Below are 26365 nucleotides of genomic sequence, written 5' to 3'. Positions count from 1 at the left end.
CATCTTCCTGTCTGAACAGCAAGAGAGTGATAGACCAGTTTAGATCCCCAAAGTTAATTACAGAAAAACAGGCTCTGGTCCATCACCTTTTCTTTGATTCCAGCCTTCACAAGTGTTTGGCAGTTGGCAGTGTTTTCCTGGTCAAGGGGTAACCCTAACACCATGGGTCAGCAGCATCCGCAGCTAGCAAGGGGTGGTGATTCTCCTAGCCATATGTATATGCAAGGAGCGGTGACCCCAGTAGCCTACTGTGCGTAGGTACCAGCTCCCATGTCCCCTTGTCAAATGAACCACGGGTATGGCCCCTTTAATGACACCAGTTGTTCTCTGTTAGCCCAGTCCCAGTGATCCTCCTTTCTGTGCCCTGCTCCCTTACATGAAAACAAATACACAGGTTGCAGTATTTTTATCAGGGGCTCCTGCCAGGCTCTGTGTCTGCACCACTAGCATTACAGGGAAGATGATCTAGCCTGCTTCCCTTTCCTTGGTGGAAGCAAGCAATGGCTTCTGGGACAGTGTTCACAGAGCAGCATCTCCTGAATCCGGGCCAGCACTGAGGTTGCTGTCATGAGACTAGGCTGAAGCACATGCCTGCTTGGACCCAGGAGCAGTGCCGCCACGGAAGGCACCCCCATTCTCTTTCTGTGCTGCTGGCACCTGAGGAAAACTCAGTATCCTCTTAACCCTAGTGACCACCACCTGGATTTTTTCCTAAGGAAGATGCTGTATTTGCCTGCTCTATTTCCTACCTTTTTCGTAAGTCACGTTGTGTAAAAGACTTGTAAAATCTTCATTGATCAGCACAGGTTCTGGGAGGTTAATGGATCGAAATGGGCTGCCCTGGAGAGGTGTAGGCACTGTCTGTGACCCATGGTCATCCTTCTGTGCTCTTCTGTACAAATACAAAGAGTAAGGCAGTTGGAAAGTATGAATGCTACAGGTGAAGCTCCTACACTACAGCTGCGACAGACACCAGTACAAGTACAAGCATAGCGTCACAAGTGGGACAACTCCAGCACAGACCAGGAAAGGAGCTGACTTTGATGGAGTTGGCTTTGATGCAGTTCAAGAACAACGTTCTGGAAGTAATTTCCACTGGCTAAAGGAGAAGGTTATTTCAGATCTGTTCTTTTGAAGAGTATATTTCATCTAATTAAATGGCTTCATTAGCTAACATGCTAGCCTGGATTTGCAAAGTGTTTGCATCAAGGCAGCTGTACGCCCATCATCAAAACTCTTGTTTTCCGAAGGAGGCTAATCAGGGCCAAGGTGGATGAGCCATCTGCTTCATCACAGCAACAGTGGGACCCAGCAGTGTGCAAACATGCTTCTGCATAACCCTGCTCAGAGAAGAAAAGGCTGGTGACAGGAAAGCAGAGCATGACTGCACTGTCGGGAGCCCACTGAGTCCCTGCACGCTTGGAAGGGGAAACTGCAGTGCTGTTGTCTGGATGGGGGTGGCTTAGCAATAGCTTGTGACGGTGAAGGCTCTTGGCTTTCAATGATATTGCTGCCCCAACATGTCTCTAGCAGGTCTGTGTGTTTCACCAGGCCCTGGTTCCCCTGAGAGCTGCTGAGGTTATTTTGTGGTTGGAATCCCAGTGAGGTGGTGGTGGTTTTCTGCTGTTTGCTCCATGGGGTATGTGTCTAAAAGCCTGGGGTGAACTGAAGGCTGGAGTTTCCAGTTAAAATCAGGGTTGGTATACATGTCCAGCCAGGAAAAGATTAAGAAATTAAGCTATTAAGGAAAGGAACAAAATGGATACCACTGCTAATAACCAATTCCAAAGCCCTGGAGTTCGGGCCCTTACTTAGCTTTCACTTTCCGTGATTCCCGACGCTTCTCTTGCTGCAGCTGCTCAATTTTCTGTTGCATTTCCTCCTGCTTGGCACTGATTTCTTCAATCATTGACTTTGCATCGCTGAGCTCCTCCTGAGAAACAGGCAAAAGCACAGCATTCCCAGGGTGCCCATCAGCCTTACATAGCACAGCTCTACATGCTGGCTGGTGTGCACTAGAGATGCTTCAGGGTGCTGCAGAGATTGGCTCTGTGATTCAACACTCTTCCTTTGCAAGTTCAGTGTGTGTAATAAATGCCATGCACAGCATGGCAAGCCATAATTCAGCTCCGGGCAGCTCCCCCAAGATAGCGTGATGTCACATGGTTAAGGCACTGGTGGGAGATGGAGACATAGGGTGTCATCCACCACCAGTTGAAAAGCACTGCGAGAACTCCTGCCTTTAATGGCATTTGGAGGTGGGCCTGAGGAGACATGTTTCCCTCTGCAGTTCTCCAGCATGTGCGTTCACGTGTTGCACTTGGTTCAGATCCCAGTGTGATCACTCACATGTATAAGCTTTTGCCAGTCAGGCCTTGAAGCTGCCTTTTTAGCCTGGATTCCTAAGGAAATTGGGCCCTCCGTAACCTCCCTGTCAGCACATCCTTTCCTCAGGCAGTTTCAACCAAGTCTTACTCGGATGCAGAGCTCCCTGATGCATGAAGTTCCTACAGGTTTCATCAATGTGAGCAGCAGGATGGGCGAGAGAGGCTCAAGAGTCTCTTGTAAATCAAGAGGGATTTTCCCCAAGAAAGGAGGTGGCTTCACTGGGAGCTCAGTGTTTGGACAGTCAACATGGGCATGAGGCAGAGGGAGAGCAGCCTTTGCCCCTCCTGTTGCTTGCATAATTCCTTGTATCTGGATTGTAAAACCCCCTTTTCCCCCATAACAATATCCTGAATAACCCTGCCTCTCGTTGCTTCAAAACCTCTGATATGCACCCTTACACTTCATGTTGTCTCCCTTACTCATCTGGGACCACAGGGCTCCTTTTTTCCAGTGCCATCTGTCTCTCCCTCTGACGGGGTCAGTAATGGGCTTTTCCAGTAAGCAGCCCTCTTTAACCTCACAAGGTATTACTGGCTCAGAAAAACCCCATGGGGAAAATTTACCATAAAAACAATAAAACAGTTCCCCTGCCTGCCTCCTCACAGGCAACCATCCAGTTTCTGCGTGGAGATGCTAGCTGGTTTAAAGTGTATGTCAAGCCTTCTTGCTAGGCTCTCTCCCCAGTCCTTTGTCTTTATCCTCACGGGTGGGATCAAACCGGGCAGCACTTCCTCCCGGCCTTGCGGGAATGCAGCTTCAAAGGCTTTAGGGTTTTGTGTTAATTCCCTGCTCCCCGGTGGCTTTGGTTCCTGCAGGAAGTGTAGGAGACCTGAGGTATGGCCGGCGGCAGTCTGTGAACAGGCCGTGCCCCTCACGTGTGCAGCCCAGAGCAAGGGCTACTTGTGCCCAGGGCAGCTCACAGCGCGGCCTCATGGCCCATCAAGAAGGCTAAACAGGCCAGGGCATGGGTTCCACTTGGGCTGGAGTAGTCAGGGGCGACACAAAGCCAGAGGAAGCACACCAGATACATCTGAAACAATGGCCAGCTCATTTTCTTTGCTAGCAGGAAGGATTGATGGAGACGGGGGAGTGCTGCCCCGTGACACCTCAGCAAACGGGGCAGGTACGCAGCCCCACCCGCAGGTCACACTCCTACCTTGAATGTGTTGAGGGAATTCTTCATCTCAGCCACTTTCTCTTCCATAGCACAGCGGCAGCTCTTGACCTTCTCCTCCAGGGCGTACTCGCCATGCTGGATTCGCGACAGCTCCTGCATCGCTTCTGTGAAACCCGCCTTCAACTCAGAGGCTAATGCCTGCAACTAGAGGAACCACAAACACAGTGGGTTCAGTCCCTCCTCCCAGATGTGGGTAGCTGCGTCCCCGAGGGTCACTCATGGCTCAGTGACATGAAGGCTGGGTGTACCCCATCCTGTAAGGTGCTGTCGTCTTTCTCCTCCACCTGTCATGGCTGGGAGACACGAGGGGAGGTTCGGCCCCTGCTGCAGCCTCAGCACAGGGTAGGAGATGTTTGCCTTGGGCAGTCAACGTGCCCCTGGTTAGAGAGAAGAGTTTTTCCAGGCTCCCTGGCAGTTTTCAGCCTGTCAGTCTGTGGAAGGAGAGGACAGCCTGAAACATGCCAAGAAGGTTTGCAGTAACAGCAGCCAGATTATCAATCCCCAAAGCGGCTGGGCAGTCAAGAACACGTCCATTTTTGAGCACATCCTCCTCCCCCACATGCCTGTGGGGCTTGTGCTCTCCCCAGACGGGTCTAACACCTCTTCACTCTCCAAGGGCTGTGGAGAAGGTCTGTCCTTGGTCAGTGGGCACTTCCTGGGGAAGGAGGCAGCTCTCTAACTCATGATGGGGAGGGAGCGGGAAGTCTTCCCCAGCATACAGTGACACTGCCCGCTCTCCCTGTTTTCTGTCCCTAGAGGCCCTAGTGCTGCTGGAGGAGCTCACAACCTAAGCTGGAGGCAGCTGGTTGATGGCCGGGTGAGGCAGGAAACAGGCCGGGCCGAGCCAGGCTGGCATAGCAAGCGGACAAGGCAGGTGTGGCAGTGGGCAGCAGGGGAGGTGGGCGGCTTGCGGAGGGTTAAGCAGGGACACCCCCTCTGGGGCAGCTCAGGCTGGCACCCCTGAGCTCTGTCCCCACTGCTGTGAGCATGGCACTTGTTCTGCCTGCACAAAACCCATGGCAAGGTCGCGGCCCAAGGCGCTTCGGTACCAGTGGTTTTTACCTTTACAACAGAAATTCGGCCTAACATCTGGTTATAAACTGAGTCCAAAACTGGAGCACTGATGGTAAGAGGACAGCCACCCCGGGGAACTCAGGCGCTTGAGTCCTGTAAATGGAGCAGAGATGGCTTCCGATACCTCGGGGCAATGGCATGCACCATCCTCCTCTGATTAAGACTGGCAGTGTCTTTACAGAGGACATCTGCCTGACATCCCCACTCCTACCCCCGTGTTTACTGCACAGTCCCCGCTTGGGTCTGGCTGGACACGCGTTCCCAGAGCTGCCCAGGTAGGAGGAGGCGGACTGACAGCAGCTGGGACAGGACAGAGGCTGGGGACATATTCCCTCCTCCGGCAGTCAACCCTGGCTCCCCAGGCCAGCTGGAGCTCCAGACCCCTTGGTTCAACGCTTTTGCCCACCCTTCCTGGCCACCGTGGACACCTTCCTGTGACACACCTGTGTCACAGGGATTCTTACCCTATGACCTGTGAGTGCAGCCTGAAGGGTTAGAGGAGCTTCTTGGGGCCATGGCTGCTACGAGAGGCAGTGGCCATACTGCTTCTGATACATCAGCCAGGGGGGGGGCCACATGGCCTTAGCATCGTCAGACATCCCAACGTATATGCCCGGAGAAGAGGGGGGATATAAGTACTGAAGCTGTGCAAAATTTTAATATTCCCATCCCTGCTCACAGGTAGGTGCTTGGCAGACTTCCACACTGAGCTGACGTTGCCAAGGCAGAGTCTCCCTGCCAGCCTGAATCAGGGCTCAGCATCACACAATTTCCTCGAAGTGAAAAGGGGTGATTTGTCAGATCTGTCCCTTCCAACTGAAATATGTTGTTCTATTCTATGCTGTGCTGTATTATTCTATCTAATATATCTATTTTAGAGGTCTGCTTCAGGATGGAGATGTCACAGCCTCAAGCCTTGCTAGCAGCAGAGCAGTCCGGAAGGTGGCCCTGGAGGTAACCATGTCTGGGGAGATTAAGCCCAAAATTAAACGTTTCTGCCCACAAACCTGGCCATATCCTCCTCAGATGCTTCCAATAAGGGAGTAAACTAGACAGATCCTTTGTGAAGGGTACAGGGATGGGAGTCACTGCTGATCTAGAGTTTTCAGAGTCAAAATGCTGCTAGGCATCACCAAAAGTCAGCAAAAAGGGACCACGTCAGAGACTTTGGTGTCCATGTGCACTGAAAAGCTCTGTGAAAGCAGAGTTCAGGTAGATTAAAAAAAGACTTGGACTAAAGGCTGGACTAAAATATCCTATGCATCTAAGAGCAGGCAATCAGTTGTTATTTTGGAGCTTGCTGTTGGCCAATCTCTGCTTTCACAGTCACAGTGCTAGCTTGGTTTCTTTGCGTATCCTTCCCAGTGCTCCAGACCCCAGCCTGGGTCTCTCCTGCCTGGTACATCCTCCCTCAGCCCCATGCAGCTTGCAGTGGCTATTTCAGACACTGAAAACTCGCGTTAACCTTTGTTGCTACTTGATGGATGAAAGCAGCCAGCAACACTAATCAGCCACATCTGCCAGGGCCTGTACGGCTAGAGATGCCCTGAGCACTCCCTCTCCACGGCCCTCAGTGCTCAGAGCATAGAAAGGAAAGACAAACGGCCTTGTGGCATTGGATGCAAATTTGATCCAAAATTGAGTGGAGTGGTCCAGGAACAACGCACTATCTTTGAATTCCTGCTAAGTGCAGTGTGGTGCTTGAGCTGTGGATTTTAATTTGAGCTCATTTCTAAAGACAAGCTGTAAAAACCCATCCTTTAAATCCCATAGGCTGTTACAACAAATGGAAGCTGTTGAAGCATCAGCCCATGCTTATATCTTGCCCCAGTGGTCATGCCTACAGGACCAGAGAGACATGTCACAGGTTTGTGAATCCCTGGAAAGTCAAGCCAATTCAGTGTTTCTAAAGTGCAATGCATACCATAAAAGACAGATTTTATACTACCACGGAAACATGGCAACAGTTTAACTGTAATGTGTTGCCCTGGCTCACCTAATCATGGGAATAAACACACACTTAAGTTGCGGAAGTTAAGGAGCACACCTTAACAACTTAAGTTGAACTCACTAGTGCCTAGGCAGGGGTCCTCAAACTACGGCCCACGGGCCAGATACGCCCCCCAGGGTCCTCAATCCAGCCCCCGGTATTTACAGACCCCCCGCCCCCACCGCTGGGGGTTGGGGGGGGGAAACCAAGCAGCCGCAGATGAGTCCCTGCGACTTCATCCACGCCGGCCCCCTGGTTAAAAAGTTTGAGGATCCCTGGTCTAGAGGATAAATGAATCTGCATGGTCACAGGGAGTCCTTCGAACTTGTCCAAGAACTGTTCTAGAAAAGCATTTAAGCATCTAAATAATTTAGTACAAGATACGCATTTCGTCCCCCACCTGCCTTTCGAGTGTGGCCCTCAAACCTGACAAAGCAATGCAGTGAGGCATCCAGCACCATGAATCTGTAGCAGATTATGTCTTTCATGGGGGCCATGACTCCCATTTTACCTACTGCTCTGATATTTTTCAGCTGTGTGAAAAAAAACCATGCAAGTAAAATCTCTAGCAAGACCAAGTAACTGCACTGTGCTCTGTGGGTAGCTGCCTGTGGAAAAGTGAAGGATTCTCCTCCTCTCTTTCCATGACTGATTAATAGGACACTGGGGAGCAGTCAGTTGTGACTATCACTTGTCCTCCAGCCCAGTGCGAATGTGAACTCTGTCGAAGTCCACCTGGAGAGGGGAGGAAGTGTTTCCCAACATGGAGGGGGGAACTCTGAGCACATGGAAGAAGTAACGATGGCTAGAGGGGAGGAGAAGGGTGAGATCAGAAGACATACAAGGAGCATTTCCCAGCCTGGTTTTGACTTTCCTTTGCAAGAGTGGAGCTATTCTTATAAATATATGTATTAAGAAAAAATATGTATATAATATAATGGCTGTGAAATCTCCTTTGCTGAGCCTCTACTCTTGTCTCACTTGCTATGCTGTCCCCATAGGGTGGACAGGACTAATGTTGCTTCCAGGACCAGAGGCAGCAAAATGCAGAGCCTCCCCGTCCTCACTTGGTGGATGCCAGCAATTTGAGCCGTTTGCAAAAGGTAGTGACCATCCCTGCAGCCTGAAGCTTTGTTCAGACTTGGAGGCAGCCCAGGGAAGATGGTCATGGCCAGAGATGGCTTGTAGAAGGAAGGGCTGGAATGGAAAGCAGAGGGCAGAGCCTTAGTGAGCCAAGTTTAATGCCCTGGCTGCCACTGAGAGGGTGAGAGGGAATCCTTACTTCCATAAGTACCTGTCCCCCCACATATCTCCCCCAGTGCTATCCAGGCTGTCCAGGGTTCTGTGTCTCCAAAGGTGTGGGTATTTGCATCTGCTGTCCCGGGCAGCTGCCTATGGTCCTTACACTAGAACAGGCCCTGCCTGTCAAAACATTAGAAAACAGGCTCGTGATGAAGAAATACTGCACAGGAGTAATTCTGTTGTTATATCCTAGAAAAAAGCAAAACCTTCTGTGGCCATGAAGGAGTACTGTCTGCGTTACTTCCCCCAGCTTATCTACTATCACTTTGCACATTTTCTTATGCGGCTGATCTGAAGAAGTAAATACTGTGTCACCTGAAAGAGGACTGCCTGAGGACACTGCCCAAAATTAATCTGGCATAAAGTCCAACACTTGCCACAACGCCTGGATCTGATTTTTCTGAGCCGCATGATACATGCTTTTACCACGGAACAACTAATTTCTAGCATAGCTACTAACTCCCGCGTTTAAGGGCAGCGCTTCTACAGCTAAGCATTAGGAAAGCTTGCAATGCCTTGTAGTGGGAAAGCAGCAGAGCTGTGCTGATTTTATAGTGGAAGAGAACTTGGCCCTAGGATTATATCCAGTATTTACATTCCTAGGCAAGGAAGGTAGGAATAAAGGCAGTGCAGGAGGGGTAAGGACAGAAGAGAAGGATGGGGATACTGAACGGGGGCTGCAGGCACTTAGCAGCAGCTCTTGTTTCACATCTGTGCCATCTTTTTTGGTAACTGCAGTGTCCATAGGCCCCTCGCTGAAGCGGAAGGGACAGGCAGCTGGTAACTTTCATTTAAAGGATTCATTAGGGTATCCACATCTCAGCTGGGTTTTTCACGTGTGTACGGTGTTCCCAGCACACTGTCCCAACAGTCTGCTAGCTTTCCATGCATGTTGGATCCACTGTGCTGGGCCCTTCAGCAACCCAGTCACAGTTCCTGCTTGGAGCTGTCTGGGTGGGCAAGGAGGATGAGACAAGAGAAGCACAGACTAGTTAATGGAAAGCAGTATCTTCTCTACTTGCTGTGGTGCGCTTACAAGCAGTTATGGGCATTAGTATTGCAATGGTGGTGACAAAGGTCTCAAAACAGTCAGGGTTTCCAGTTCAGGGGTATGGTTCCATATTGAACCAGGCCAAGGTTTAAAGTGCTCAAAACTTTATTGCAGACTGGAAATGCATAGGAAACATCACTGTAGAAACACTGAAACTGCATCTTACAGGAAGGATGCTCCCTGGGCTGTGGTATAGGCAATCTTGTTGCATCCGTGGGGGCTAATTGCAGCAAGAATGTCAACTCGAAGAGCAACCCCAGAACTCCAGAAGTCCTGATCACCTTGAGCCAACATGGGCTCAAAGACAGGGTTTCCAAGCTCCTGGCTGGGGAGCCAGGCAGAGACATGCAACAAGACCCAATGCTCTGACCAACCCAGCTGCTCTGGATTATCAGGCAACAAGAGCACGCCATGCTCCAAGGAGCTGTGAGGCTGCCAGGATAAGCCAGCGCCCCACAGGAGACTTGGCCTCCTGCTGGAGAAGACACCCCTGCCCCATGTCAATCAGCACATCCTTGCCCCTGGGACGGTTCATCAGGTTTGGTGAAAGCTCATCAGAGCTCAGCCATGAAATCTCCCTCGAGCCCAGTGAACTGACATTCTGTAATTGATGCTAATGATGCCAGATAGTTAATTAGCTGAACTCACAAATCACCTATCTAAACACAACTGGTTGTGAGCAGAGAAATTTTACTGGTGTCTTTTAAGAAGAGGCCCAAGATGTAGTATGTATGGCATTTATTCATGCAGTGTGCACATTTTAGTTGCCATGTTCCTTGTAAGTGCCTACATTTTTCCTTCCACCTAATTTAGCTCTTTAACTACTGTTTATCTATTAGTAACTCTTTAAACTCTTGGAGTTATTTAGGGCATTTTGTTCATCTTTACCTGGGAAATCTGTGTTGCAGGGGTACTCACAGGCACACTTTCAGTCTCTCCTGTGGGAATAAAGAACTTCAGTCAATTAACATGACTTATTATGGTTGCTATAAATAACTGGAACAGAGGGTTTGAAGTCCCTCTTGAAGTACAAATCAGTTTTAAAGGACTCAAGTCTCACTTTAGGAGGTGTGAACACCATATTGTTTGTAAAATAAACTGCAATTATAAAATGGGAATGGCTCACCTAAATCAGACATTAAATTCACCTCATTTGCTGTCCTGTGCCTGTCCAGAGCTGATCCATGCAAAGAGGTAAGAAAGCTTGCATGTGTAATTAGGACTAAATTGCTCCCTGTGACGTTCAGTTCTGTATACCAGCCTTAAGTAACACAGTTTTTTCCCCCTAAAGCATTATTGATCCATCTCTCTTCTGAACTTGTCGATTTTATCCTCTGCTATATTTGTACATATTTCTGTTATCTCCACAAAAGGCTGATCTGTATATTTGAAGCCCTAAGTTATGTTTTGTCACAATACATTCCAAGCAGTAATCAATGTCTTTTGTAACACAAAAGAAACACATCTTTTCAGCAGTTTCATCATTCCTAGGTTTTTGTGGCATTGTGATCCCATCTGATCTTGTACAATTGAGCTAGACTTAACATTTCTGAAACAGATTTAGCTCACAGAGGAGCTTATATCTATTTTGCAGAACTGTTTTGGACACTGCAGGGACATGATCTGTAGGCATTACTGGGTTCTTGATTGAAACCAAGTCTTTATTATTTCCTCATCTAACATTGTCTCTTCTGTGCAGAAGCCTTCAATTATCCAACAGAAATTATTGCTGGTTGTGCTACCATTGCACTTTCAGAGAATTGCATTCCAACGGCTATTGGTTCCTATGTTACTTGGTGCATCAGGCTCCCTGGCTGGCCACCACCCCCAGAAAACACCATGTCACCCACCTAGTTCCTCATCTGCATCATCCACCCACCCACCCCCCTCTTAGCAATGTCACTTTATGAAGCGGGTTTTCTCTTGCCTCCAATTTGCTTCACCATCTCTGCCGCCAATCACAGACATGAGTGGTGACCCCATGCCCAATTCTAGGGGCAGCCAGGCTCCCTCTTTCCATGCTGGCTGCAGATGCTCAGTGCCTTACTCACCTGGGCCTTTTAAGACCACAGAAATTCAATCCTGCAGAGGTTTAAAAAGGTGCAGTGAGGACTCTATGCAGTTGGCCAGCACATGAAGTAGAAAGCTGAAGCCTGGAAGTCAGAGCTTTACAAGGCACAGCTACGTTCTGATTTCTGTACCCCTGAGGGGGAATATGGGTTACCGCCAAGGGCACCTATGAATTGGCCCTGTTCTGGTCTCCAGGATTTGTTCTGATTCCGTGAGCGAATTCCCCGGCACCTGCGGAAGTGAGGCAGAGGGGGAGAGGCCATGTGCCCCTCTCTGCCCATATGCCACCTTCTCCTTCTGCTGGCCGGGCTCGCAGCCACGGGGCTGGGTAGCAGGGTCAGACACCGACCCTCTGGGGAATACCCTCTGAAGTTCCTCCCGAGGAAAACAAGGGGCAGATGGCTAACTGGGAGAAGTAGCCATGACTCCAAACTGCCAGCTGGTTGGCGTAAAAACTCATCAGCCAGCCTGCACTGTCCCAAGTTTCAAACAGGTTATTTTAATTTCCAGCTTTGGCCCTTCTGGGTCTTTTTTTTCAGATTTTCTCTGCAACCAATCAGCTAGAAACTGATTTCTGGCCTGAAGTGGACGATGAAGCTTTCTCACAATGTCTGGAGCTGAGGCTTGAGAAGGCAGCTGGTGTGTACCACGATCCTCCCAAATCAAGATAACTGAGGTACGTGTCTGTTCTGATGTAAATGTTACATCTGGATTCTTACTGTGGGGTGGTAATGACTGACCCAAAAAGAGCAAGAGGACATGTTTCTTAATTAATAGCACAATACTAACCAGATGCTGTGAGGACTAGGAAGTGCTGGTTTTGCAAAGTGGTGGATGTATTGAATGCTGAGCTTTGTGAAGGGCTAAGAGACATCACACAAAAGCACAGCATAGCAAGGAAGAGCCATGGTCTCTCCTCGTATTTTCTTTGGGTGTTTTTCAGTCTGGTACATAACTGAGGGCTTGACCCAAGCCCTGCAGAAGTCTGGAGGGATATTTGGGTTTAGATACAGATCAGTCTGTAATGACCTTGGACACACTCAAAGCGAGGAACTGCTCCTGAGCAAGACCAGAAGAAAGAAGAGGATCCCTGCTACTGTGATTTTACCTCCCAGCTTTGCCATGAGCAGAAGCAGAAGCACTCTGTGCATGGATGCAGTCAAAACCCATATCATTTCTACAAAGTCACTCCTAAGAGGTGGAGCAGAGGAGGCTTCTCACAGTTGCACTGTGAGAAGCAAGGAAGTTGGTGGTTATCTCCCAGTTTCTGCAGTGAACATTTACAGCCCGTGGGGGCATACCAATTAATTGGAAAAATCCCTGAGTTAATTTCCTTTTCAGCCTGCTGTATTGCAGGGGCCTAGGTAGGCACACAGACCTAATTTAGTCAAATTAGAATAATAGTAAAAGAGAAATTAACTCTTCTGTTACCTATGCCATGAATGAATGTTAGCACCACCAAACATCTTTTAAGAGGCAAAGAGGTGGTCCGGGCTCTCTCCTAAGCTGACAGTTGGGGCACTCCTAAAGCTGCTTCCCATGCTCCTCATAGTTTCAAGAGTTCCTCACCACATGGACACAGTTGCCTCTGAGGTGGCAAGGCAGAACACAATGCTGCAAGGGGTTTGGGGTGGAAAGCAAGTACCACCAGCCCCACATTTCTCTGCAAAAAGAACATCTAAAGCAAATAACGACTAAAACCCTGTACCTGAACCCCCTGAGTTCTGCAGACTTCTTAGAAGTGCTGCTGACTGTAGCAGGACTGATTGCATGCAAGCAGCGTGTTCTGGATACATCCTGGTGCTTCTGTTGGTGCTGAAGTCTGCATTGTGGCACTGACATGAACGAGAACCCCTTGCAACAGAGCATGTGGGGGAGAGAAGCAGATCCTCATCACAGTGCCCTCATGTAAGACATAGCTTTTGACCTTTTGACAGAGGTCTCTGTACATCCCAAGGCAGAAGTGGGTCTGAGGGAATGACTTCCCATGTTGGACATTACACATGCCACAGGATTATTTTCCAGAGGGGAGAGGGAGGTGTTTCTAAAATAAGAAATAAAAACTTCAAACCCCAGATATTTCTATGAAACTAAAAGAAGAGAGTGTTTGCCCACAGCTGCCATGGCTAAGAAATGCTCTCAGGGGGCGGGCTGGCTGGCAGCTGCAAACAGACAAGTCATATGACAGCAGGTTTCTTCCTCAGTCTTTCATACTATAAAGAAGTGAAATAAGAGGATGCTTTACCTTCTTGTTTGTTTGAGTCCATGGTTGCTATAGAGTTGGTTGCAGGGACTCCTGTCCTCACTCTGGAGGGTTCTGGCTGGTCACTGGGAACATCCCATGGCTTAGAGCTGCCCACATGTGAGCCCTGTGATGGGTCAGCTGGTCTGAACCCTGAGTGCAGAAAGATGCAGAAAGGGTTTATTGAGCGGAGATGCTCAAAGTTAAGAAAAAGGAGGAGGAGGAGGGATTTGAGAGGGAATGAGGCATCCTAAAGGTTTGTTTGGGTTCACAGTGCCTCCACAAGCTGAGTGGGTGCTGGTACAAACACTTCCCTCCCAGCCCAAGTCCATTTGTGTTTATGTGGACTGCTTATGTGGGTGATTAAGAAGTACTGTGTAATCCCACAGAGACTATTTGCTCAGCAAGATGCTTCTTGCATGAACACAGAAGCAAAATGAGATGTATTTTGAACAGCACATGAACATCTTGCATGGGTCTGCATCAGAGAACCAGCTTTTTGCTATGCAACTAATCACCCAAAAGGTCCTCCAAACTTGTGTTTGGGCCACGGAGATACTGCTTTCACAGTGCTGCTGCTGCACAATCCTGGGCACTTTGGAGGCACTTGTACTGCCATGCCTGCTTTCTCTGTCAGTTGTCTCCCTGACTTTTGGAGGTGCAGGAGTGCTGCAAGGCACCTCAATGCGTAGAGTTGCAGCCTCTCTGGAAACCAGGGCAAACTGAACATGATGCCGTGCCCAAGTCACTCCCTTGGTAAAGCATCTCATCAGTCCAGTAATGGGGTTAGGACTTAGGAACAGTCTTAAGATAATGTCTGATTAATGACGCAGGCAGAGCCCCAGAAAAATGGATTGCACCAGCTCACGCTTCTTATCAGCATGGGCACTGCCCCACATCCATGCTTCCTCTCCCCAGGGTTTAATTCAAGTCTGCTTTTGTCCAGCCTTACCAGGAAACTAGATGTGGTTTAGGATTCTAGAATAATCTCCCATCTCCATTCCTGTTTGACATAGATATGCCCAAGGCCAATGTGAGTTATCATTAGCTTTGCTAATGGGATTGGAGGGGACAGCATAATTACAGCACAGAGCACTGCTGATGCAGCTCTGCTGGGAGAGCTGCCGTGTCTCAGAGAAGCCTGGGGTCATGTTTTCGAGGAAGCGGGCACAGAGAAAGGCACAGAGCATTAAACAGCTGGGAGAGATGCAAAAGATGAAAGAGCCCTGGGTGGCTTTAGGAAATCGCTGCAGAAGCAGTTGCTTCTGGTGCAGTCAGCATTGTAGCTTGGGGGCCACAAACTTTCGACCTGACAGCTTTCCAGTGTGGAACTCTTAAGGGAGGAGAATGGTGGCACCACCATGGCCCCTTAGGTGGGGGCGATGCTGAGCATTTGTGAGCTGTGGTGAGGGATGCCTCTTGTGGTCAGCATGCCCGGCCAGCCTTTTGCTGAGGGCGTGGTGTGGACTGAAAAGGCTTCCAGAACAGTGCTGAAGGGACTTGAGAGTTGAGCATCTTCTTTAAATCGATGACTAATGAAAGGATAAACTTATTTGTAAGAGAGCTGCTTATGAGATCTCCTCCTAAGAAGATCTGCTGTCTTCTCAAGACAGAGGATCTTGTGGAAAACTTGAGCAAAGGTGGAGGGACTTTGGATGTGGGCTTTGTACAGACAGGCTGGGAGAGCCTCTAGGTGGATGACTGGTTATAGTGAGAAAAATGTAATCGTTTATTAAATCTGTTTTCTATCAGCTGATAGTGTAAAAGGGGTAGGGTGGGTGTTGTTCTGAAGACTCTCAGGCTCATGGCAGAGTTTAGATGGGCAGGGACCTCTGTTCTTACCTGACTCAAAGCAAGGCTAGCCCCAAAGCTAGAGCTGATTGCTCAGGGCCATATCTAGTCAAAGTCTGAATATCTCCCAGGCTGAAGACTTCTCGAACTTTGTGGGCGGGTCCGAGGGCTGCACTGCTCCCTTAGGGAAGAATTTTCTCCTTATAGCCAGTTAAGGTTTCCCTTGTTGCACGTTGTGCCCGTGGCAATTTATCCTTTCACAGTGTCTGTGAGAAGAGCCTGACTATCTGGTCTATAACCCCTGTTAGGTAGTTGCAGATGGCTGTAGCAGGCTAGCTTCCCCCAGCCTTCCCTTCCCCAAGCTGAACAAACCCACTCCCTCAGCCTCACCTCCTGTGCTGTCTGTTCCAGCCCTCTTTAGCAGAAAAAAATCAGTAATTGTTTTTCTGATAGGTATTCCAAAGAATGGCAAGAATGTTATTTGAAACACATAAATATGCAGTTGTTTTTAAAGTAACTAAACCTCCCCTCTAGTAGCTTTGGGGAGGAGGTACCTAAGTTTGGGTCTGTGTGTGAAACAGACTTCTAACTTCAACTTCAGTTGCAGCTTGTTTAGTTTAGTCTAGTCGATGCCATAGCATTGTCCCAGTTTAGACTAGTCGATGCCATAGCAAATTCATGAGGCTTTTGTTAGTGGGCCATTGAACTGGGACCAGCATGTTTAAGACTGAGAACTGGTTTCAGAATTGAGAAATGTTTTTAAAGTATTGGGGAAAAAGGAGCAAACAGGCAAAACAGATATGATAGAAACATAAACATTCTGTGAGAAAAATTTTCACTGAAAACAATGAAAACAGCTTTTTGTTGAAAAATCATTAAATTTTTTCTTTTTAACAAGAACATATACATATTTTTACCCATTCAGCTTTTATATTATTAAAGTTTTACCTTGCCAGTTATAGCAAAATAACAGTATATAATTGTTAACTATTAATAATAATAATTACAAATATCAATTATATGGAATTAGTTATATTAATGTACCATTAAATACACTTAACTGCTTAGCCTGTCTTAAAGATTTTATAATTTTACTATCAACTTGCTGAATTATTCTGAGGAGCCCTAAATCTCCAGTGATAATAGGACATTCATACCTCTGGCCTTCACAAGGCAGGGTGACCATACCCTGCTGGTACCAAGAACATTTATTGTGGGAGCTTGGAAAAATGAGAATCTCTAACCCATACTGCTGCATAGCTTTAACTGGGGAAGTCAGGGCATGGAAATGCATGAGGAAACAATGTGTAAACAGGTTGCAATGGCAGACATCCAAGGTGAGGAAAAGCCAGAATTAAAGCATGATTCAGTTCCACCAAGTGCTGTCTATTTCCGCTCTTAGAACAGCCCCTCCCAGACATGCGACCTCAAAATGCATGAGGGTCTGTCTAGGTCCCACTTCAGCAGGATCCTTTCCCCAGCAGATCACAGGGTCTATGCTATCAGTCCAGTCTCACAGTGATTCAGAGCAAAGGATGCAACACAAAGAGCATCTGTGGCTACCCTCCGCTATCACTTGGAAAACTCCCTGATACATCTAAGAGATGCTCACAGGAGGGCATTCTGCTATGCTGCAGGTGATGACATGAAACATCTTGGGTCCAGCTCAAAGAAGGAGGTTTGTCTGATATGGAGAAAAGTAACCTACACGAGGTTTTAATGAGAAGTTATACTTGTAGAAGAAGGGCTCATATGAAGATGTGTCATTGCCCCACTACCTGTCTTCTGTTCTCACGCACTTTCAACCCTTTGGCATTCATCTTATCTCTCGGGTTATAAAACCACTGTGGGTTCCTGGGTATCAGAATTAATTTTTCCTTATAGAGGAAGCTCAAAACAATACCCGTACAGCATGGAGGTTTAACTGAGGAGCTTCCACATCACATTCCTGCAGACAAGGGCAATGTTTGAGCACAGTGTCTGTCCTCTGCAGAGGTCAGGAGTGAAGCTTTGAAACTGGGACACTGGGGATGCTGCCATCCCCTCCTGCTCCAGGCACCACCAGGAACTCTGCTATATGACTGCACTGCAAAGTAGGTTGACCTTGGTTAAGTGGGTCCAGAAAATCTTCCCTGTTTTATGAGAGTAACTGTCTTTTCTGTGTCCTGTAGTGCAGCCTGCAATTTCCTGAGTCACCTCTCAGTTCTGTCTTTTTTACATTAAATAATTGTGTTATGTTGGCTACTTTCTGGCATTTAGGGCTCACTGCTGGATTCCATGAATATGTAACATTGCCTGCCTGTCCCTGGTTCTTCTAAACTGGAAGCATATGGACATATGGAGCAAAACTAGTCAGTCCTTCTTCATCACTAAAACAGAAGGTGCATCTCACCATGGTTTGGAGAAAACGCTTGTCCTCTGTTCCCCCTGACTGCTGGGTGGGGAAGCTGTTAATGCTGTCCACAGCAGGGACAAGGGTTTGAGTCAGCCTGAGTTGGCTGAACAGTGTCTGGCTTGCTCCTAAAAGGGGCAAAAAGGGGTTGTAAAATAGGACTGATATTTGGCCCCACACGGTGCTTGGTCAAATCCTTGTCTCTGCTGGCAGCAAACAAGTCATAAGCTCACAGCAGAGTCTAGGTGAGTAGGAACACTTGTATATCTGTAGTCCGACTTCCTGCTCAAATCAAGGCTAACCCCAAACTAGATCAGGTTCCTCAGGGTTGTGTCCAGCTCCAGTCTGAATATTTCCCACACTGGAGTCTTCACAGTTTCTCTGGGCCCTCCAGTACCCTGGGGAAGAATATTTTTCCTAACGTCCAGTCTCAGGGTTTCCCGTTGCTGCAGCTTGTGTCAATTTGCCTTTCACTGTGCACCTCTGAGAAGAATCTGGACTCCATCTGTTTTACAACCCCCTTGAGGCAGTTAAAAGCTGCAAAAGGAACACATACCCCTTCACCTTTTTTTCTCAGTGCTAGCAAGCCCCACACCCTTAACCCCTTCCCATACGCATATATGTGAATGCATGTGCACATCAGCAGGCTTAGAGAACAAGCCCTCCATGCAGCTGCTTTCTTAAACCACTGTCAGGCCTCCACCCACACCAAATCCAAGGTTTGGCTGATACACCAGCAGGTTTGGCTGATACACCAGCCCACCACACAGGGTAGTTTCCTCATCAATAAGATGTTCCTCTGCAAGCTCCCCACCAGACAGGCTCAACACCCACTCATGTGAATACATCAGCAGACTGTCTTGGCCTGCAACTCAAGCCCATGGCTCCCCTGCTTTAGGGACCAGAAATGGCAGAGACATGCTTGTTTCTTCAGAGCTGAGCATTAAAACTCATTTACCCTCTTGCAGCTATCAACAAGCCAGAATGACATCTCTGGAGCTAAGCTCAGAGAATTGTTTCAGGGTGTTAAAACCACCAGAATCCTCCATTGTGGCAAAAGGAAGTATTTTCCCCTTTTGTCTCTGTCTTCCCTCCAGCAGCTGCAGCTGCTGAGCCCAAGAACCAGAGCTGAGTGTCTCTTCTGCCATTAGCGATAGCCATGATTCTGCTGTTGGTGTCCAGCAAAAAATGCTGCCCTGACACCTTGTACGAGCAGCTGCCACTGCAGCCCCCCTAGAGTAGAGCAGGCAGTATATGAAAGTTAACAGAGCCTGAGCCAGCACCTACTTCCCCTGAGATCCCCGAGGGAGAAGGTGTGGATGGACAGGGAGGGCCCAGCAGGTTGCCTTCTTCAGCAATCCCCCAGGCACAGGGTTGAAGACCAGAGCAAGGTGCCACTGAGGCAGCGCAGGGGTGGAATTCCCACACAAACCAGGAAAGGGAAGGGGGGAGGCAGGTCTCACAGCCTGCACTGCATTTGTGTGAGCATGCTCACCCTTCCAGCGCTACCCCCATATGGAATGGCACAACTAGGAGAAACAATCAGCTGTGCAGAGGATCGTTTGTTAAGAAGACCAAATACTCTGAGCATCAGCATGCAAATAGGCAAAGTTCAGTAAAGCATTTACAGCCTAGCCTTGATGGACCACAGTTATTGTTAGTTTGGCTTTCTGTCCCATTCTGCTTCTGAAATCATGACATGGGTAACAGTGCAGGGTAATCCATATGCACTTTTGCTGCTTCAGGTGTTAAACATCCACAATTTTCCTAAATAAATGCTTGTGATATTCCTGGTGATTGTCTCAATCCTGCTGGCTGAGATTGCTGGCTGTTTTAAATATCCCACTTGGGGATCAACCCCCAGTCCTCTAAAGAAAGCAAATAATCAGTGATTTACTCTCATCACTCTCGTGCTTTGTCTCCAGCTAACTCTAACATAGTTGTCATTCAAATACTTCAATTCAGCATGATACCTCAATTTAGCTCTTAAATGGTAAGAGCAAAAAAGGTCTTTTTAACCTTGTATTTTAGAGACCTTACTATAAATGCATCCTTACAAGATTCTCCAGCACACTAAGAAGCTAGATCTCCATACACAGTCTTAGAAGAAAGCTGGAAATAACTGTGGGCACTGAAGATGGAAAACACTTTAAATACTATGCTATGTGCTGTGCATGCAATATTAAATAGCTATGACTAGCTTTTTCCAATAATATGAAAAATTGTATTATTAATCCCACTCTTCATCCCGTGCCGAGTACATTTTAAACTTACCCCAGGCTAGTTGAAGATCCTTCAGCACTGGTGGTTGCCAGAGTTGGGAATTAGCACTGTGCAAGAAAGGAGAGAGAGAGAGAGAGAGAGAGAGAAAGAGCAACGGTGGCTTGACGTTTCCCAGGATGGGACTGTCACATGCTAATCACTGATTTAAAACGCAAGCTTAACAAATGTCTTCTAATTATGTAATCTTCAGGTCACATCCTTGCATGCCCATGTAAAAATCAGGACTGTGCTCTTGGAAGAAGACGATACTGACTTTCTTCCTTTTTAATTAGAACTGCATGCTGCTGTGAAGGGGGGGGAGGTGAGAAGTCTTGTGAAGTGACTGACAGAGGGGGCTGTGCGGTGAGAGCGGAGTGCTAATATGTCTCTGCTACTTCTCTGAGCTCGAAGGCTCTTAAGTACCTCCTGTGGCACCCAAGCAAGGCAGCCTGCAGCTGGGAACAGGGAGATGGGACCAGCTCCACCTCGCTTTCTCTGCCACCCTCAGTCTCCAACCATGCATAGCTTCAGCAGGGCTGCCAGGGCCAAGAGGGCTCCCCTTCTTTCATTCAGGGGCCAAGAACAAGGTTGCCAAAGGAGCAGGGCAGGGGGGCAGCAACCACCAGCACTTGTCCATTTTCTGTTGCTTGTTAGATCATGAAAAATTTCCTTTGAGGCAAAATAAGTAAGGGTTTGGAGGGAAGCGGGTGAGTGGGAGGCAGCAGCCCTCCATGGCTGCTCCATTTCTTCACCAAGGTTCTGCAGGGCTTTTTGCTCCAAAGGGTGTCAAGAAATCATGGGGAGAATGCAGGTAACCCGAGGCCAGGGGTGTCAGGAAAAGGTTTGAGCCAGTCCAGTGAATTACTCCAAAGCATAAGAGCAGGGAGACATAAAGGAGGAGGAACGGTAACAAAAGGCAGACTAATTTCTCCCCAAAAGACAAAGATCTGCTTCAAATATATCCTTCAGGCAGAGAACTGAAATGTAAAACTGTACAGCCTAAATCAGTATAATTGCTGTGCAGCACAGATAAATGTGGTGATGTGTGCTGATGACCTCTACTCCGCTCTTGTGAGACCCCTCCTGCAGTGCTGCGTCTGCTCAGGGGGCCCCAGCATAAGGACATGGAGCTGTTGGAGAGAGTCCAGAGGAGGCCATGAAGCTGATCACAGTGCTAGAGAACCTCTCCCGTGAGGACAGGCTGAGAGAGCTGGGGTTGTTCAGCATGGAGAAGAGAAGGCTCTGGGGAGACCTTATTGGGGCCTTCCAGTGCCTACAGGAGGTGACTTTTATCGTTGTTGTTTTGACTTTGTTTTGTAGCTTTTTAGCTGGAGAGGGGCTTTTTACAAGGACATTTAGTGACAGGGCAAGGGGTACTGGCTTTAAACTGAAAGGGGGGAGATTCAGGTTAGATATTGGCAAGAAATTCTTCCCCGTGAGGGCGGCGAGGCGCTGGGCCAGGCTGCCCAGGGCAGCTGAGGGTGCCCCATCCCTGGCAGTGGCCAAGGCCAGGCTGGACGGGGCTGGGAGCAGCCTGGGCTGGGGGAGGTGACCCTGCTCGTGGCAGGGGGCTGGAACTGGGGGGTCTTTGGGGCCCCTTAAAACCCAAACCATTCTGTGATTCTTACGGAGTCCTAGCAAAGGAGCTGAAAGGATAGGCTTATAGGTAAACAGCAGCTCTGTGCAGATGCTGCAATGTCTGAAGTCAGGGACTGGGGGCAGATGTATTTCTTTTTTGGAGCTGGCTATTTCAGGAGCAAAACAATGAAACTGAACAAAATGAAAATTATAATTCTGAAGGAGTTTTCTGGAAAGTGCATTTTTGGTGGGTCAAAGATACCTGTGAATTCAACAAACAGCTCAAGCTAGAAAATATTTTTTTTAATAAATCAAAAGAGAAGCATGTAGCTTCATGAATCTATGAATAAAACATACCAAATGGAATTTTTCCTACAGACAGCTTTAAGAAAAAGGGCTGAAAGGCATTATATTGCCAAATAATCTATGAGCTGCTTTGTTGCAGGTGGCCCAGTATGTTTCAGTCTGCTGATAATGTGCTGTTTCTTCATTTTGCTAATAAACCTCAGGGCCCAAGAGTTTTCCAGATCCTAGCAAAATGAGCTGAATATTTGAAGGCAAAGCTGAAGGAACAGCATTTGTACACTGTGTCTGCAAATGGAGACAAGGACAGGTATTTACTAAAACTCCATTAAGTATCTGGCAAGCAAAGACTCAACACACATTTTTTCCTGACAGCACTGGTATGTTGTGGGGTTTTTTAACTATAAAGTAGTTTTTCTGCTTTGTAAAGCAAAGTATTTAGATTCATAGTGCAGAGACCTTTGACGACCAAACAAAAATAGAAATAGATTTTTCATTGCATTAGACTTTTTGATAGGCCAGTGGCAGCAATCAGTCTCCCCTCTGCACTCTCCTGTGCACCTCGCCTCCCAGAGAAAAGCAGCTTTGGTGCATGGTCCTTGAGCAGTCTGGTACTGGAGCCTGGCACTTATTGGCTTGACCTGTGAGGAGTAACTACCATGGTACAGCTGCACCTGCTCTCTATCTAGACCCCACTATGCAAGTCTGGCTTAGGGTAAACATTGATCGTATGAGCCCTGTGTTTGTAAAAGCTTCTGTGAGTGGTGAGGTTTGTTTTCTGGGGAAGGTTAGAAGAGCTGAGCATAAATTAGGCTTAATTTGTTGATGACAGGGTTTTTTTGAAACTCGGGGAGAAAGACATACCTAAGGCAAGTTAAAATAACAAAAAAAAATATCAAAAAATCCTAGTCATCAGCTGTTCCACTTAAAAATTCACCCTATCCAACTTAATTTCTTTAAGGTTTTCACTTAGAAGACTTCAGCTGATCAGTCTGAAAAGTAACTTAATTTTGTTTACTACTGACATGCGCTTCACAAAACTTCATAGCTCCAGTCATGATTTGAAGTTACCAGGAATTAAGTCATATGAAGTTTATCCTGATTTTCATTCGGGGCATCTTAAAGATGTCTGAGTGTGTGCTTCCAGTTGTTCCTGTGTGATCTTCTCGCTGTAAAAATCCATCCTCTCTTACCTTTTCCCCATCCTGCTACATGCTGTTATGACACACTACAAGGATTTACAGCCTCCTGTGGGGAAGAAAAAAAAAGTAAATGCTGTGTGAATTCAGTCCTCATAAACCATATATTTTTGCAGATCTTTGAAAGGTGTGATCAAGCTTATCATTATAGCTGAAAACTGCTATAAAGAAGAAAGGTCTGTGCATCAGCATCCCTTGCAGATGAGTGGAAAATAACTTTGAAAATCAATTAGCGGAGATTTGTTTCCCTTAAAAAATGAAGCCACCCAGCAGCCACAGCAAGTTGCTATGGTGCTGCCTATTTATGTTCTCATGAAAGCCACAGTGATCTGGTGAACTGAGACCTATTTCTGTGAGGAAATAGGAAAGCGGGTGGAAACTAGCAACCCTGAAACTTGGCAAAATAGCCTGCATTGGGTCTGGTGCGTGTTAACAGTCACAAACCAGTGTCAAAAAGGAGAAGTCTTAATTCCCTGGTGAAAACAGCAGTGGCTGGCAAAGACTGGATTTCTGCTGCCAAGGGTGTATCTACGTCAGCATTTTAGTTTGTTGAAATCACAAGTTCAAATCAGAACCAGCTGGTTTTCTCTACAAATCAGCTGCTAGTGACAAGCATTGTGCTGGCCCCTTTGCAATGTGCTGTATTTTCACAGGAGAGTGGAGGCATCACCCTAAGATTTTTGAGGGAAAATGCCTTAAATCAGTGTAGGTGATCTAATGATGAATGCCCTCACTGAAGTGATGCATACGCACAGGTTTAGACATCGTGCAGAATTCACATTTGTCATGAAAACAAAAGACAGAAGCTCTGTAGCACATTTTAACACGCCACTGTAATAGAGGCATAACTTCACTCTGTTCTAAAGCATTGAAATAGATGTCTTTACTTTTTCCCAAAACATTTGTCATACAGATTCCCATTTTGTATCCAGGTACATTCTGTAACACGTATTTCATTTGGTGTCTGATCCTTTAAAAAAAATCGGTCATCATTCTAGGACTATTGTGGCTACTATTTTTGGTCAGCAGGGCAAGACAGAGCTTTTTTTTCTGATAAAAGACCACACATTAACAAACGTGCATTTTAGATTTTTTTCAGATACTGGACTGGGGAGGTACTTAAAGAAAAATTAAACCTAAATCAAACTTAGCAAATTTGACAGAGAAGTAATTAAGGAGAATAAACATGAACATACTCATGTCATTTTTTTATGGTTAATTTTCGCATTAAATCTGCTCTGTGGATTATGAAGTGGGTATCAGCTTCTTGTTTTAGGAAAAGCTGGTATCTTAGCAATTTAAAACACACACCCTTATTCAAAAGAAATTAACTCAGCTGATGTTTATATGAGTGCCATTAATATATTTTATTCTGAGTAATTAAAGTAAACCTCCACATTTTCCCATGTCTCTGAAATTTGTACTTTACCTCAAAAAAATAAGTAAACACAAACTTTGCAAACTATCAGTGCAAATCAGTGCCGTGTTTTTGCACATATCTGTAGGCAGACAGCTTGAAACAACAGCGCTGAAAGGGGTCTGAATTGTTCTATTTCTCTGAACTCAGCCTGAGCCCAGAAACGTGGTAACAAAAGGTGGGTGTGTGGAATAACCATCTTGAAAACTTCTGACTGGGAATGAATCACAGACTTTTGGCTGATCTAATGAAAAGGATACAACTGGGATCAGCAATCTCAGATACCCAGTGCAAGTTTCACTGGTAGCAAAAGAAGCCTACTCCTGCGCTGGGTGAATTTTATATGTACTTGACAGCTTATGAAATCAAAACTAATAGAGAAGACTACTCGACTCTTCCATTTCAAACATACTTGTTTTCCTTGAATGGTCCAATGGACTTCTCTCTGTTTGGAAATGTGTAGGTTCCAGGCCCGTGAAACTTGTCTTTGAACTCGCCTTCATAAATTGCCCCAGAAGGATGTTCTAGCCTTCCAGTGCCATTCATCTGCGTTTAATGAGATGAAGGATAAAGGCAATGGTCACTGTTTATGCTTACAGCATGATTTTCTTTCATTACAATATCCTTTCAGATTGCTGCCTTTGAGTCTGCTATCATATGCAGCTATGATAATGGAGAGGACAGTGACTGTTCTTTCAGATCTAGACAGGTCCCTGCTTCTGCAAGGATCTCAGGTAAGAGCTCAGAAGGTTGTGGCCGGCCACAGTGTCCAATAAACCCCTCCACTGCTGGTAGTCTTACAGGACCTTAACAATCTATGCAGCACAGAACTGCTGTCCCCAGCCCTGCAAATAACTCATCTACCCTGACAGCCTGAGGGATTAATTAAATTTGCTGGAATTTCTTTCTGTGGATCAATGCAGCACAGGTCTTCCATTTGTTCAGCCTAGGCCACTAAGCCATGCCTGGGGATTTAAATCTGTGCTGTAAAGCACTTCTGTGACATGATCTTAATTCTTATCACGGCACCGATATTCTTCTTAGACACTGAAAAAAAGTCCAGACTAGATCCAATAAAGCCACAAGATGCTGTTTCCTAATTGCAGACCCTTATTTGTCTTGTTTCAAGGACTGCCTCCTCTTCAGCATCAACAAAATAAGCAGTTTTCCTATACTTACTGATTCATTCCTGGGGGACTCAGTAACCAAGGGCAGCCAAACAACAGTGGATCTGTCGCTGGCCAGGGCTCTTGTTTCTCTGTGGGATGTGTGTGTGGTGTATACGCCCGCGCAGCAGGGCCATGCCTAGCCCACTGTTTGTGCACAGCCCATTCATGCTGGGCTTTCACGGTAGCACAGTAGACGCTGCCCGGGTGTTTCACCAGGGCCTGCCTGCCAGCAATGACCAGTGTGTTTGCAGGAGCCTCGAGAGGCAGCAGGACATCTGAAGACCCCAGGTGTCTCAAGTCTTCATACTGGGCTGTGACAAGATTCCCAGGTGGAAGAAGACCCTGTGGCATTGGTCTGATCCTTCTCAGGTTATGACTTTCTGTGTCTTTGTAAGGTGGATATGATGAGACATGCCCCACTCCAAACCCAGAGACATTTTAAAATGAAGGAATACTTAAAATTACCTTGTCATTTTCCCAGCTGCCAATGTATGTATTTCTATTGGCACTGGTGTGGAGTCAATGACCGTTCCTCTCAAGCACACCCCTGGGTGTCCTTTTGCACTCCCCCTCTAGGAAACAAGAGTGCTGGGAGACAGGTATTTTCACTTCAAGACAGAGCATCTGAGAGGCAAAAACCTATGAGATTGTGCAATGCATTTGTCCTGTTGCACAGCCCCATTTCTCCCAGAGCAGACTCCGTCTCCAGTGGACAGGCGGCTCCCAGAGGTGGGCCCTTGGAGCACACAAGGCCTGCTGGAGCAGGTGCCTTTGGGTGCCGTGCCCGGAGTGCAAGCCAGCAGCAGTCTTGTTACCCAACCTTCCACCACGGCTGAGCCCCGCTGTGGGGGTGGTGGGGAGCTGGCATGGGGCAGAGCAGACCCCAGTGGACCGGCAGGGCGGTGGCTGTCTGCGCAAGAACCCTGAGGAAACACCCCCACGGCAGCCTCTCTGTGTCTG

The 26365-nt window shown here is 47.3% G+C and overlaps 2 protein-coding genes across 2 annotated transcripts in view; both read right to left on the bottom strand.

The window, feature by feature from the left end:
- ARHGEF33 (Rho guanine nucleotide exchange factor 33) overlaps window positions 1-4654 on the bottom strand; it is a 19890-nt gene extending 15236 nt beyond the window's left edge. The window contains exons 1-4 of the mRNA XM_056344684.1: window positions 4628-4654; window positions 3545-3709; window positions 1812-1933; window positions 750-892 (exon numbers count right to left, since the gene is read on the bottom strand). Of these exons, the coding sequence (XP_056200659.1) occupies window positions 750-892; window positions 1812-1933; window positions 3545-3709; window positions 4628-4654 (457 nt within the window). The remainder of the gene's footprint in view (window positions 1-749; window positions 893-1811; window positions 1934-3544; window positions 3710-4627) is intronic.
- MORN2 (MORN repeat containing 2) lies at window positions 3695-26365 on the bottom strand. The gene is given in 3 exon segments (XM_056342340.1): window positions 3695-4732; window positions 9871-9920; window positions 24649-26365. Coding segments are annotated over 3 exon segments (258 nt in total). The 5' UTR covers window positions 24783-26365; the 3' UTR covers window positions 3695-4658.

This window comes from Falco biarmicus, chromosome 6, assembly GCF_023638135.1.
Source record: "Falco biarmicus isolate bFalBia1 chromosome 6, bFalBia1.pri, whole genome shotgun sequence".
Classification (NCBI taxonomy): Eukaryota; Metazoa; Chordata; class Aves; order Falconiformes; family Falconidae; genus Falco; species Falco biarmicus.
The sequence above is the reverse complement of the archived record's forward strand: the minus strand, read 5'-3'. Positions and strand labels throughout refer to the sequence as shown.